Source organism: Apodemus sylvaticus, chromosome 15 (assembly GCF_947179515.1).
Source record: "Apodemus sylvaticus chromosome 15, mApoSyl1.1, whole genome shotgun sequence".
Lineage (NCBI taxonomy): Eukaryota > Metazoa > Chordata > Mammalia > Rodentia > Muridae > Apodemus > Apodemus sylvaticus.
In genome coordinates, this window is record NC_067486.1 from 5,840,897 (window position 1) to 5,855,390 (window position 14,494).

Here is a 14,494-nt window from a genome sequence, read left to right on the forward strand (position 1 = left end):
GTCTACCTAAGCCACTGCTTCCAAAGTACTGTTTAAACAACAGCTCCTGATCCCCACCGTTCATTTACCAATGGCACCAATGGGCGATGATCATCTCCCTCTAGTGGCAGAAGAGTGTATTTGCACAGTAAAGGAAGATAATTCCATCCTGTTGTTCTCAGGAAAGCACTGGGTTAAGTCCAGCCCCTGGGACATCATATAGTGATTCAAGGAGATAGCCTTGAGTTCTGCAAAGCCAAGGGTAAGCTTTAAAGCCCATGGCCCAGCAGGCTGGGCTTCACATAAATACCTGCAGGCCAGGCAGACTTGGGCTCACTAGTAAGGTCAATGGATCTGTCTTGAATACAGGACTGTGGATGTGTGTGTGTGTGTGTGTGTGTGTATGTGTGGGGGTGGGGGTGGGGGTGGTATCCAGGGCCCTTCATCTGAGGTCAGGCAAGCTCAGAGCTGGCTGTGTCCTAACTGCAAACAAAATGAGTGGCAAACAGACGTTTGAGAAGGGGTGCCCCCTCCCCCCACAGGAGGCCGTGCGCAGAGGGCTTAACTGAGGCATGAGACTTGCCTATGGTCCAGGGTCAGTGTGAGCTCCACCTAGGCAGAGCCAGAGGATCTACAACCCAGGGCTCTGCTCATCTATGCCCCAGGCCGGCCCCAGGCCCAAGTGGGGCCACCAGAGAGGTAGTGGCTGCTAGCTCCCAGGAAAGGGCTGGAGCGCCCTCCTGTCAGGGAAGACAGTCTTTTTCCTGCTTTGACATCTGCCCTCTGTGAGCTGAGGGCCATTCTGAACTTGGATCTCCGACGCTATGTGAATCCTCCCCTGGCTCCCACAAGGTGGTTAGAACCATCCAGCAATCACAGTAAAACTTTAATATATGCAATTTCCTTACCGTTCGTGTTCTATCCAGTGGGCAAGGGTGACAGACATGCTATGTACTTCTGAAAACTTTCTATGTGGCCATCTAAAGTGGGACCCAGCACTGCCCAGGATTCTAGATGTGAACCACCAAGCCTCTACAAAATAGCTCTTTCTAGACTGAGCTACTGTGATAGTCCATGGCTCTCATCCTCCCCTCGCAGGCCGGCACAGGGTCTGGCCCTCTTGGTTCTGACATAGACAAGCACACAGTCACCATGGAAACTATCTACACAGGAAGAAGCATGGTGGAGAGTGGGGACGTGCTGGCCGAGGCTTCTACTGATGCTCCCATTGCTGGGGATGTCCCCTACAGTGGCGTCACCATTGACCACTGACGTGGGCATGCGTGCACATGCACCCAGGATTTGCTATCAGAACTCCACAACCAGAATGTGGCAGAGAAGAGAAGGCCTGAAAAAGTCCTCTCATATTGTGTTGGGGGAGGCGGGTAGATAGGGAAGGGGTAGAGAGAGGAGGAGAGACTGAGAGGGAGGGAAGGAAGAGAGACGGAGAGAGGGAGAGAATGAAGACAGCTATTTTAAGAATAATGTATTTTATTTCAGTAAACAAAATACTGGTTCTTCTAAAAACATATAAAAATCCACACTGTTATTATTTAAGTTAAAGGTCTAGGCCGGAAGCGTGTCTTCTTCTGTGAAGTCTTTGTTCTCTCTTCTCTGCTGGACTCCACCCAAGCTGACATTTAAATGGAAAAATCTAGAAAGGAAGGGAGAGCACAGCAGTGAGGCTGGCGCTGGATAGAAGAGTGTGGCACTTTGCATGCTCAGCCCCGACGGTGCTCGCTAGCGCTGGGAGGCCACTCAGCCTGACCTAATCATCAGGGCATTTGGACAGCATGGGTTTCTTCCTTTAGCACAGGCTCTGGACCTGAGAGGCAGGCTAGTTCCCAGGTCAGTTCTCCGTGCGCTTGTGGCCCTGGCTCAATGAAAACGTGGCCGCGACAGGCACCGACGAGCTCACACATGGCCTTCCTGCCCTCTTCTCAGTGCATAGGCGTCCTGACTCTGCCCGCATCATAAACCTAAAGTCAGCCCCGCAGTCTGCCCTCAGCATTTTAAACAGCTAAGCATCCCCTCTCCTCTGACTAGCACTGAGGCCAAGCCCTTCCTGGTGATTTTGGGTTTTCCATCAATAAGACAGTTTTTGAAGGGCAAGATTCCACAGTGGAAAGATCCTTTGCCTGGGAAGTCTCCACCCTCTGAGGACCAGCGGGTAGCTGCAGGCTTGGGCATGTGGCCTGCCATGGTGCTCCTGTGGGGTCCTCATTGTACATTTTGGGGGTGGCACATCTGGGGAGTGAGTGAGGTGGATCTGTCCTCTACTGCTCTTTGGGCCTGACGTCACTTTGGGGAGTCGTCAGGAGGGCTGAGGCATGGCATGCTCAGTGAAACGCTTGCCCCAGTCTCCCCAGTCTCGCTGAAACCAAGGAGCCCGCTTTCCTCAACAGCCCAAGGGAGCGCCTGCTTTCAGAACCGTGGCCTCAGGTGGGCAGTGCGGTGACGCCTGAGGCGGTTCCTGCAGCGACCTGGAGCTGAGCAGACTCTATAAGAATCGCCTGTTGGCTATTTAAAGGCCCGGCTGCCCAGACGACAGTGACACAGCGTCCTTTCTTGAGGCTGGAACCTGGGAAGCTGTGCTCTTAGACAGCAGCACAGGAGTCCTCGCAGCCGGGTATAGAAACTCCAGTGTGCAGCTGGATTTTGGAACCAGAATCTAGAGTCCTTGCTCACCATATTTGAATCCTGACACTAAGAGAGGCTCAGGGTTCAGCTTGATACGTGGAGAGACAGGTTCTCACATGAAAGTAAATAATCAGTCATATCTGTGGCAAGGCCTTAGGAATAGCTCCCAGGACCCCTGAGTCCTGACTTCCCACGCGTGCTCCAGAGCCCTCCACCCCACGCCATGCATACAGAGAGGCACCAGCTACAGTGATACACAGGCCCCATGCCTGGGGAGGAGCTGTCAGGAAGGGCTGGCTGGGAACGCAGGCATAACCGTCTCCACGATGCAGAAATGCCACGGGAGCGCAGGGGAGGACTGGAGAGGTGGCAGGGGAGGCTTGGCCAGATGATGGACAGACTGGGAAGGGATGATTTGCCAGCAGGGAGTCAGACATCATCCTGAAGATAACAGGGAGCCACCCCCTCCCACTAAGAAACACAACAGGCTCAGAGCAGAGGACTGATACTCTAAACCGTCAGAGTAGGGCTGAGGCTCTGGCTTTGCACCCTGGCTGCAGTGCCCATGCGCCTTCGTGCAATGCTTCAGACCAAGCAGGCAGAGATCTCAGGCCACCACTCGCTTGGGTGGGCCCTGGTTGGGTGGGACGGGTTTTGCTTGTGAAGCCCAATACCTCTAACGTCTCTTCAGTTCTCTTTCTTCTCCGACTGCTTCCTCCTCTCGGCTTGCAGTTTCCCCTCCAGGCTTCTCCTTTGGTACATTTTCACACCCGCAAAGGCCAGGCACAGGATCAGGGTTTTTGCGGCCAGGATATACAGCAGCAGGGGCACGTGTTCAAGAACCTCAAGGGAGAAAGACACAGGCTGACTGTTCTAGCAGTGAAGCCGAGTCTCAGGTTCCCTCCTTCTGCAAATGTTACCGAGCAACTACAATGTTTCAAGTCGAGGCTAGACTCCTGGACCACTCTGGTGTCCTAGCTAGCTTAACTGACAACTTGACACAGCCTATAGTCATCTGAGTGGAAAGTCTAGATTAGAGATGTCAGGAGCCCTCTAGGATGGGCTGAGGCTCGCAGGCGGCCTTCCTGGAGGTGGCCCACCATTCTTACACAGTCGTGCTCTGGGTGAGGGCGATGGCAAGGCCCAAAGAGACTTCGCCTCAGGATTGCTTCTTGGAGCTGATATGCCTTTCCTGTCCTTATTAGATTAATATAATAATCTCTGGGCATTAGCATACACTATTGATCAGATTTCATGCAGATTAACAGAAGGATAAACTTTCATGAATTAATGCTGTTTAGATGAATTAATGATTCTATAGACTTCTTGATTTGATTAAAATTTTAGGAAGTTTTAAAAGATGGTCTTAGTAGCTTTGCTAGAAAGATGTAACAAAGTTAGAATCAAGAATGGAATATGCCCACCCCTCATAATAGTAAGTAAAGGCTGCATAATAAGGTATACAATGAGAGCTTTCATAATCACACTAAGACGAGAAATAGGCTTGGGAAAGATTTACGTGTAAGGAGAAACATTTAGGTCTAAGGACGAAGCCACAGGTGTGCACTATGATAAGGCCAGATTTGAAGTTCCTGTCATACAGATCTTTCACTTGTTTGGTTAGAGTCACACCTAGATACTTTCTTTATATTGCTATTGTGAAGGATGCCATTTCCCTAATTTCTTTCTCAGCCTGTTTATCCTTTAAGTATAGGAAGGCTACTGATCTGCTTGAGTTGATTTTATAACCTGCCACTTTACAGTTGTTTACCAGCTGTAGGAGTTCTCTGGTGGAGTTTTTTGGGTCACTTAAGTATACTATCATATCATCTGCAAATAGTGATAATTTGACTTCTTCCTTTTCAATTTGTATCCCTTTGACCTCCTTATGTTGTCTAATTGCTCTAGCGAGAATTTCAGTACTATATTGAATAAATATGGAGAGAGAGGGCAGCCTTGTCTAGTCCCAGATTTTAGTGGGATTGCTTCAAGTTTCTCTCCATTTAGTTTGATGTTGGCTACTGGTTTGCTGTATATTGCTTTTACTATGTTTAGATATGGGCCATGAATTCCTGTTCTTTCCAAGACTTTTAACATGAAAGGATGCTGAATTTTGTCAAATGCTTTTTCAGCATCTAATGAAATGACCCATCCCATATACAGTTACCAAACCCAGACACTATTATCGATGCTCACAAGGACTTGCTGACTAGAGCCGGATATAGCTGTCACCTGGGAGGCTCTGCTAGTGCATGACAAATACAGAGGGGGACACTCTCAGCCAGCCATTGAACTGAGCACAGGGTCCCCAATGGAGGAGCTAGAGAAAGGACCCAAGGAGCTGAAGGGGTTTGCAGTGCCATAGGAGGAACAATGATATGAGCCACCCAGTACTCCCAGAGCTCCCAGGGACAAAGACATCAACCAGAGAGTACACATGGAGTAACCCATGGCCCCAGATGCATAGGCAGCAGAGGATGGCCTTGTTGGACATCAAAGGGAGGAGAGGCCCCTGGTCCTGGAACGGCCCCATGCAGCAGTGTAGGGGGATACCAGGACAGGGAAGTGGGAGGGGATTGATTGGGGAACACGGGGAGGGGAGATGGCTTATGGGACTTTGGGGGGGTGAACCAGGAAGGGAGAAATCATTTGAAATGTAAATAAAGAATGTATCTAATAAAAAAAGGCAAGGCTATGTAAAAACTGTTGCTTTGAACTTATAATGAGCATATTATAGTGAAACACTGCTTTGAACTTAGTACCGACATCCTTCTGTAACTCCCGTTTTATGATAACATTTATCTTTGAAGTAATTTTCTAAAGAACTTTTTCTCTAAGAAGGTATTAAGAAGGCTGGAGAAAAGAAATACAGTTGTTGGTTAGATGGTTTGGCTTGGGGGGGCTCTGCCCCATCCATCCATCCATCCATCCATCCATCCGTCCGTCTGTCCATCCGTCCGTCTGTCCGTCAGTCCATCCATCCATCCATCCAAATGAATATGTCTGTTTGTCTGTATGTACACGTGTAGGTATATGCATGTATGTAAGCATGCATAAATACTTGTTGTTTGTGACAGACGATTAGTCCCAGCCAGAGTGTGTCTGTGCAATGTATAAAGCATCTTAATTATTTTCCTTTCCTTCTTCTCTGGTTCACAAAGAATTAATCAGCCTAGTCAGAGAGGTTTCTTGCTGCCTGGACAGAGAAGGGAAAGATGGCAATAAATTTTTTACAAAATCCCCACTGCTAGGCAACAGGTGTTAATCACCCAAGCCAGTGTTTTTTAACCACAGAATAAGCAAGAAAGTTTTTAGGATTTTTTTTTTAGAAGTTATCAGTAAGCATTCAGTATAGTTAGAGATCTAGAATGCCTGAGATCATCAGTCTTCAAAGCTTCCTCCACGTCCAACACTGTGTCCCACTTCAAACCATTCCAGGCTGCCCAGAGCAGCCTGGCCTGTGAGCGTGTCCCTGGAGGACTGTCTTCATTATTAATTGACACAGGAGGGAGGGCTCAGCCTATTGAGGGCGGCACCATTCCCAGGTAGGCAGCCCTGAGATGTATAGGAAAGCTAATCTAAGGGGCTGGAGAGATGGCCAGGGTTAGAATGAAACCAGTCCTCAGCTCCTGATTCCAATTTATACACATCTGTGTCCCCCCAATTGTATCTAAACCTTTAGTGAGTCACTCTTCCGTGTAACAGATGGAGCTCCAGTTGCTATATCCTGGAAAGTCTGTGTGCCCCGTGCCTTCTGTAGACTGTCTCCTTTCATCCACTCCAGCCCCAGGAAGGCGACAGACTCTGACTGAACAGATGAGGACAGTAACAAACTACGGGGAGGTGGCTGATGGCGGAGGAGAAAGTCGGCCTACCCCGCTGTGGACAGCCGACTCTCCATCGCTGAACTGTCCAGTAACACGGCTTGCCCTTCCACCTGAATCTGGTTTACAATTAAGTCCTGCAAGTCAACCACAACTCAGCTGGACTTGATGCCTTAGAAACTATTTAACTCTTAGGAATGGCTATCTGAGGATTTCAGAGGAAGGTTGCCCTGTGACAGAATTAGGTAGTGAGTACCATGGGTGAGGATGAAGTAAATTCTAGTTGCTTAATTTAACTAAGACGGTAACTATATACATTTTCAGCCACTCCATGTCACCGAGGAGTGAGGATCACACAGCTGAAGTGCATCTCTCCAGCCCCTTAGATTAGCTGACACTGTCAGAACAAAGGGCATGATGGGCACGTACCCTGGCAGCAGGGCCTGTCACCTGGCTGCCCCTCAGCCCTGCGGCCAAGCTCGGCTCCACACTCACAGTCTAGCTGATGCGGACTGAGCATCGCCACAGAAACGCCCTACATTCCCAGGCTGCTGGAGGCTGAGACTGCCTCAGATCTGGAAGGGGACTGTCTCATCCCCATGGATAGACCCTGGGGCCCTCACAAGGTGGCAAGGTGCAGCCCAGGCCATAGGTCATGGTTCTCCTGGTACAAGCCTCAGACAGCTTTAGCAACGGCAGGGGCATGATATCTCAACAGGAAGGTAGAAAACAAACTGAAAAGGAAATACAGGTGACAGACACGGGCTGGATGGTTCCATGATTTATGTTTTTTATCTTTTTTATCTGGGATCAGAGAAGCAAGAGGCTCAATGCCAGCAGAGGGCGGCAACATAAAGGTCTAATGAGTTTGCCCTCCTCTCTGCCCCTTTTGGGCAGAAACTGGCTTCAGCTGGCTTCAATTTCCCGATCATCTATCTCCTCTTATCCTTTAAGCTCCTTTTCTCTCTCAGAATATGCAGACCTGTAGGGAGGAAATGACTACTGCTGGAGCTGGTGAGATCAACTGTGTGTAAGTGAGGTCATGTATGCCTGCACATGTGTGTGTGTGTGTATGTATATGTGTTTATGTATGTGAGTGTGTGTGCGTATGTATATGTGTACACATGTTTATGTGTGTGTGGGTATGTGTGTATATGTGTTTATGTGTGTGTACATGTGTTCATGTGTGTGTGAGTGCAGGTGTGTGTTCAAGCATGTGTTCATGTGTATGAGTATGTAACTGTGTGCTAAGTATGTGTGTATGTGCATGTGAGTGCAAGCATGCATGTGTGTGTGTTCATGTGCTCATGTGTATGTGTGCCTGCATGTGTTATGTGTGCTGGTCCGCACGCTTGTGCCTACACAAGGGTAGTTTTACTTTTCACTGAACACGGAGCTCAGCTCACGATTTCAGCTACACTGGCTGTCCAGCAAGCTCCTAGGATCTGCCTGACTTCAGCCGCCCTGTGCAGTCAAGGCGGCTCTGAACTCCCTCTTCACCTATCTTTACCTGGTCCTCTCTCTACCTGATCCTTCTGTCTCTGCCTCCCTCCTTCTGGCACTGTAGGTGTGCACCAGCCTGGCTAATCAGCTGTTCTTTTAACCAACCCCCACCTGACCTTGAGGCATCAGGCCTTTAGATGAATGAGTCCTGCCCTTTCCCTTGACAAGGCTGCTGCCCATAGCCAGCGGGTATACAGCCAGCCAGTGGGCTAGGCTCTGCCTGCCCCCAACCTCGGTTCCAACAGCTAAACCTAACTTTTTATAGGAATCTCTTTCATTCATTTCCCAATCAGTTCAACATGTCCTTGATGCTCCTGTGGGTAATTTATGACTTTTTAAAAAGCTGCTTTCCATGAAAATTGAGTTCAATTCTTTGAAAAAATCAAGTGTGGCTAGAAAAAAAACCCAATGCTTTTGGCAAAAAAGCTGGACAAGATCTTGGATGGGGATCATGGACACTGGAAGCTCTGTAAGGTCGCGGTCCACTGTCTTCACCTCAGGCTTGGACATCAAAGTCATAAACGGACACATGGAGGCCACAATCTGAGAGCAAGTGCAGTGTGGTCTGATGCTCATGAGGGCCTCTTCCAGGATATGCAACAAACTTGTGTCCTCATGCAGCAGGAAGTGGGCTAGGCAGTCTTGGGGCCTGTTCTGCAAGGGCACTCAATGCTTTATGGGCGTTCCTGTCACTGTGATAAAGCACCCCGATAAGAGCCAATTTAGGAAGGAATTTATTTCGGTTCCCACGGCAGAGATTGGCTGCCACAGGCACTGGTTTCGCACTGGAGGGAGCCACCTCGGCCAGAAGCTCCACCTCTAAATAGCATCACACTGCCTCAGAAGTGCTACAGAGTTGAGAGGCACTGGCTCTCACCCTTTACATCTACTTCAAAGAAGCAAGAGAAACTTGGGACTGCTAAGTGAAGCTTTAAAGTCCTGATTTTTGCAGAAAAGTGAGACAGTCTGAAGTTCCGGAGGTATTCTCAAAGAAAGGCCTGGCCTTCCTCCAGCAGGCTGGAGAGCAAATGTAAATTCACAAGTTTTACACGTTTGAAACACTAAACGTGATTATCAAGGCATGTGTGCGAATAGGGGTTTACGGGGAGGGAGGGAAGTTCAAGGAGTGGGAAGAGAGGAGAGCCAGGAGTGAGGACCATCAGATGCTGTAGGGATATGAGATTGTTGGAAAACAGGTTCAATTCACTAAAAAAGTCACTCTACAGAGTATCTACTCTTCTGATACAGAGTATCCACTCTACACTCTACTGATACACAGTATCTACTCTTCTGATACAGAGTATCTGCTGTTGCTCTAACTATGCTGCTCTTATAATCTTCAATGCTATGGTGTGTGCTAAAGGCTTCTCCCCCTGGTGGTCCTACCGTGAACTGCAGCGAACCTTAAGAGAGTGAAGCCTATGGGAGGTTCTCCGATCACTGGAATTATGTCCAGAGGTTTAAGGGACTCTGGTCAATCACTTTGCTTACTGGGTCCTGAAGTGAGAAGTCTTACCTACTTCTATTCTCCACCAAATGCCATCTGTCACCCATCACCACACATTTCCAGCGAGACTGGAATTTCTAGACCCCATGAGCTCAGGTGTTCCACTAGTGTGACAGATATATGTGGGAAGACAAAACAAATATAAAAACCAATCTATACTTTAAAAAAAAACTATTCTCACCTTCCAGTTCATGGCAGTTCACTTCTGATTGATGTAACTGGTGCTCACAAGCATGAGAGGCAGCTGGAAGGTCGGGTCGGTCCAAGGAGCTCAAGTTCTGAGCTGGGGAAAGAGAGAAACAGGTCGATGCAGAGCCTCCAGGGCAGAACACAGTAGGAAGCCACGGCTTGGATAGAGAGAGGCCCATGAACAGAGGGCAAGCAGAGCACAGTCGGGGTCTGCACCAGGTCACCCCGATCCTTGTGGCTCTCTGCAGCTCCCTCGTGGTGCTCTGATAAAGCACCAGTTCCCAACTGACACCTCTGTGCATTTAAAGCCCACATTCGCCAATGGTCGCACCCATCTCCTGGCATGAAGACAAGCTAGTCTGGGGATGAAGGACCTTCTGAACACTAACTGTGCTCATCTTGACTTTTTTAAAAAAGAAAAACAAAAAAACTAAAACCTATCCTGAGAAAATGACTAACTTGTACATAAAATTCCTTCTAAAAAGTAGAGGAGACCTAGAACAAGGGACAGTGCAGAGCCATCCAGAGAACAGACGCTCTGCACGGTCTTGTGTCTCATTAGCTTTGACACCTGTGTCCACAGCCAGAGTCAGAACACCTGAGATCTGGACGAAGCGTCTGCATGCGCCACTGTCAGCCAGGTGGGCCCTGCTAGTTCTGAAAGTTGACTTTGTAGGAAGTTACCCACAGCTTGACTCTTCTGTGTCGTCTGTGCTAACGTGCTTAGATGAGTTAAGCCAGAGAGTCTCCATTTTACCCCCTTTACTTTAAAGGGGGAAGAAATAGGGCACAAGTACTGAGCTCAGGCTATTGCCGTGTGACTGGAATCTGAACCCATCCAGGACCAGAGGCCTCTGTTCCAAATGGGTGTCTCAGGGTTCTTGGTATTTAAAAAAATTGAAGGTGTACACAGATGGGAAAGTGACAAGGAATTTTGTCCAGAAGCACAGATGGGTATAGGCCAGGTGCTCTACAAGAGGCCAACAGGCTACTTGAGCTGGAGTGGACAAGCCCGTGACTTCCTTTTGTGGGTTCAGGACAGGGTGGAGCTGACTGCTAGCAGTGGGGTGCCTTTTGGTTCTAATTGATATGGGGCTATGTAAGCTTTAATTCACATCCTTTCCCACAATGCTTTTGATTTTAATGCTATCTGCTCCCACTTAGGCATAGACAAAAGAGGGCAAATAGGGATTTTTCCCCTTAAATGTTCATTTTAAGGTCATAGTTTGCCTTACCATGCATGCACCCCAAAACAGTATATGTTGGATCTAGCCACGATCCCTAGTTTCAGTGTATGTTTGGTCACCAAAAGGATTTACTGAGGGTCGCCGCTAAGGAGCTCTATAGAGTTTGGAGTGTCCACAAGTCTCTGTTGAAAGAGAGGTGTGCACATAGCTCCACATGGCGTGGCGGAGATCACAGCTTGTTTTGCTGGGAAAGCACTACGTGCAGCTCAAATCAAGCAGACCCCAGGTCCCTGCCCCTTGCCTATCTCACATCCAGACAGCCAGGTCTGGGAGCTTCAGCCTCGGCAAGTCACCTGGATACAGATGGAATACTTCAAAATCACTTCACTCTGTACTTCAGATTAGGATTAGAAAAGCAACGGGAAATGCCATAGCCCTTTAGCGCCGGTTTCCTTTCACCTCATGAGAGACAGTGAAATTTCCGGTTATAAAAGTATCTAATATATAAAATTCAGACTTCAGTCTATCCAAGGTTACAGAACTTTGAAAACCAACTAGCTATTGGCACAAGATAACCAAGCTTTGCCTCTGACTTGTACAAAGTCAGATAAACTAAGAAGCATATAATTCAAAGCACCAACTAAATGCGATAGCGGTGGTTGAAGGTGTAAGTCTTTGCCTTTAAATAGCAGCAGATTCTGACCTGCACTGGAAAAATGAGTTCTTTGCATGTTATAACTTGCTGCTGGAATTTATACTTTGAATGTCTAGTAATCTTAGGGATTAGTCATACTGTATATTAAAACAAAATACTCTTTTCCATTCTGTTTTTATAATTCTCTCTTAATTGAGTTGTATACATATTATGTGGTAGTTGATTTAACTGTTTCCCACAGTTCACCTATGTGAACTGATATGCACAGGATATTGACTCCCAAGGTCAAGGAAAACAAATCGGCCCAAGATGCTTACAAGAGGAAATAAATGAAAGAAAATACCCAGAGGTCTGGAGGTCTGGCAAATGAATTACACGTAGCAGCAATGTGACCTTGGCCTCTCAAAGTCTCCTTCATCAGTAAATTCTCCTTCAGAAGTTGCCCAGTAATCACTAAGAAGCATGAGCAATGCACAGAAGGCACCGATGTCTTGATAATGTTTCTCCTTTGCTAATGGTCCTGCCGGATAACAAATACACAGCACTCGGGCAGGATGCAGTCAGCACAAGGTGACAAGCACGGGATAAAGAATAAAGGAGGAGGACAGGACTCTACTTTAGGTGGAAGTAAGGGCCAGACATATGACCTGGGAAAGTCAAAGCCCATGAGCCAAAGCGCCCTTGGAATATCAGGGTCCGAAGAGTAAGTCTCCCACTCTGGAGTTCACAACTCTCCGCTTTCCCTGATGTCACAGAAACAGAAGCCAAAAAGAGTGGCAATTAGAGGATTAAAAGGCAAGGTCTCTAAGAAGGAAGCAGAGGGCTACGGGTGTGGCTGGGTGGGGGGGAGGGAGTGCTGGAACAAAGCTCTGGGTTCAACCCTAGGAACTCACAAACCAGCTTTGGGGGTGCAAGCCTGTCATTCTAGCGCTTGGGAGGTGGAGGTCACCCAAGGCTACAGAGGAGTGAGCTAGGGGCCAATCTCAGACACACAGAATCCTGCCCAAGGAGAAAGAGACGAAAAAAGAGGAAGAGACAGAAGTAAAATTAAAGGGAAGTCTGCGATGCTATGGAGTGGGTGGCCCAGATCAGCCCTGTTCATCTACACCCACTGCTTTAAATCACACGCACAGAGTAGATGTTTTCACGGCAAGCTTCCTGCAAATGGGACGACCAAGAAAGCTAAACATGGCAGTGAGCTGTCTGCTCTGATAGCACGGACTCCTGGTGCCATTCAGAAACGAGCAGCAGCTGGTGGCAGAGGGTGAGTCAAAGCCACCAGGGTGAGGGCAGCTGGAGGCCATTAAAATAGAAGAAACGTGGGGAGCTGTCCGGGCTTAACCCTTAACGACAAAAAACGAAACTGCTAGTAGTTTTGATCTTTATTGCAAAGTATCTTGCCAGGTTTTATTCTAGAAACATAGAAGGTATTCACTCACTTTGATTACGCCAATTAAAACATGAACAATATTCTGCTCACAAGCTCCCTGTGCTCCCTGGCAGGGCTAACAGAGCCGAGGGTGCACATATCTCAGCATCACCATCTGAGCGGCTTGTGTGAATCATCTGAAGCTGTTTTCACTCCCAGTCTCTACCCCTTTCACTTTAATTCCTCAGCCAACCATTTAAAGTTTCAGGAGGTTCAGGTGGCTCATGACTCCTGGACCTCACTAAGTCTGCTCGGCCTTGGTTTTCAAGAAATCCACCTTATCCGGGTGGCCAGGCTCTAAATTTCAAAGCGTTGGAGAGCCACCTCCCTACCCGCTGGAATGGCACACCTCATTTGAGCAGCTCTGGCACCTGTGCAATCTGGGCACCACAGGATCATACGGAGCTTTGGGCTATGGGTACTTGGGAGTGGCCAGCCAGGTTCTCAGGCCCCATGCATTTGCTCCACTCAGAGAAGTAGAAGGCCGGGACTTATCATCGCTCCCTCCCTGCGTTCCCAAAACAAGGCAACCAGACTATTAGGGTTCCCATGCACTGTGTGGCCGTAGCCAGCAAGTATCATCCTGGAAGAAGCACGAACGCGAGATGACCGAGGGATCTCCAGCGCCCCAAAGACTCAATCACACACTTACAACTCAATGCAGCGGGGCCTCCTCGCTTGGTGCTCACAAACCACGACTCCCACAATTCCGTCGTGAAAACTACAAGTCCCGAAATGCAGCGCTCAGAACGGAAGCGCACCGCTTGATACGCAGGCGCAGTGGCTTTAGGGTATCATCTTACTCCCTGAGGTCAAGGAGCGAGTTCCTCTGTCCGCAGGCGCTAAGGCCAAGGGCGTCGGGCAGGTTGCCCAGAGGTCTGAGGCTGTTGCAGAAAAGCAAATAGGACTGCTGAGGGTGGTCCGCAGGGCTTGGGGTGCGGCCTGGGGCTCTTTGTTCATGTCCACTGGATTTTGATTCCTGTTCTATACAGCTGAAGACGATAGGTCCCAGGTTTTTTGTTTTATTTTTCCTTCACCGGGTCAACAAGAGCGTATCCCGGTTGGGATAACCGAAGGATACCCTGACATTAAATTCCCAGTTTCATTTCTAACCAGTGATTTCCAGAAGTACCGGGTAGAGAGCGGCCCTGTACAAGGCTGGAGAGGGAAAGGTCTCACCGAGCTCTCCACCTCAGCTCCCTCTTGTGCAGCGGGGAGCTGATGCCCGCCGCTGACACTAGTTGCAGGGTGGATACTTGAACCCAAGAAAGCTAGCTCCAGATCTCATTATGCCTCAGTGGGGATGAAGTAGGAAATGATAGCGTGCAGAGGGTTTCACGACCCCTGTGCCAACAAGGGAGTAGCGCGTTGAGACTATCGTTTAACTGAATTCTACGAGGCCTATAAAGGATACGCTATAATTATAACATTTCACACATGATGAAACAGAAACTGAAAGAATGGCTTATCCGCCCCCCCCCCCCGCCCCCGCCAGGAGTTTAGGTCAGCACGTGCCAGACCCGCGGCTCATCTTGGGTTGTGAGTCTAGGATCAGATCAGCACCTATCACTTGTTCGTTTT

The 14,494-nt window shown here is 48.6% G+C and overlaps 1 protein-coding gene across 1 annotated transcript; it reads right to left on the reverse strand.

Annotated features, from left to right (window-relative positions):
- Positions 1-1,452: 1,452 nt before the first annotated feature.
- Positions 1,453-13,656, reverse strand: Smim11 (small integral membrane protein 11). The gene is made up of 4 exons (XM_052158906.1): positions 13,566-13,656; positions 9,635-9,736; positions 3,294-3,462; positions 1,453-1,633 (listed from the first exon to the last, which is right to left on the reverse strand). The coding sequence occupies exons 2-3, from the start codon at positions 9,644-9,646 to the stop codon at positions 3,307-3,309; spliced, it is 168 nt and encodes a 55-aa protein (XP_052014866.1). The 5' UTR covers positions 9,647-9,736; positions 13,566-13,656; the 3' UTR covers positions 1,453-1,633; positions 3,294-3,306.
- Positions 13,657-14,494: the final 838 nt, after the last annotated feature.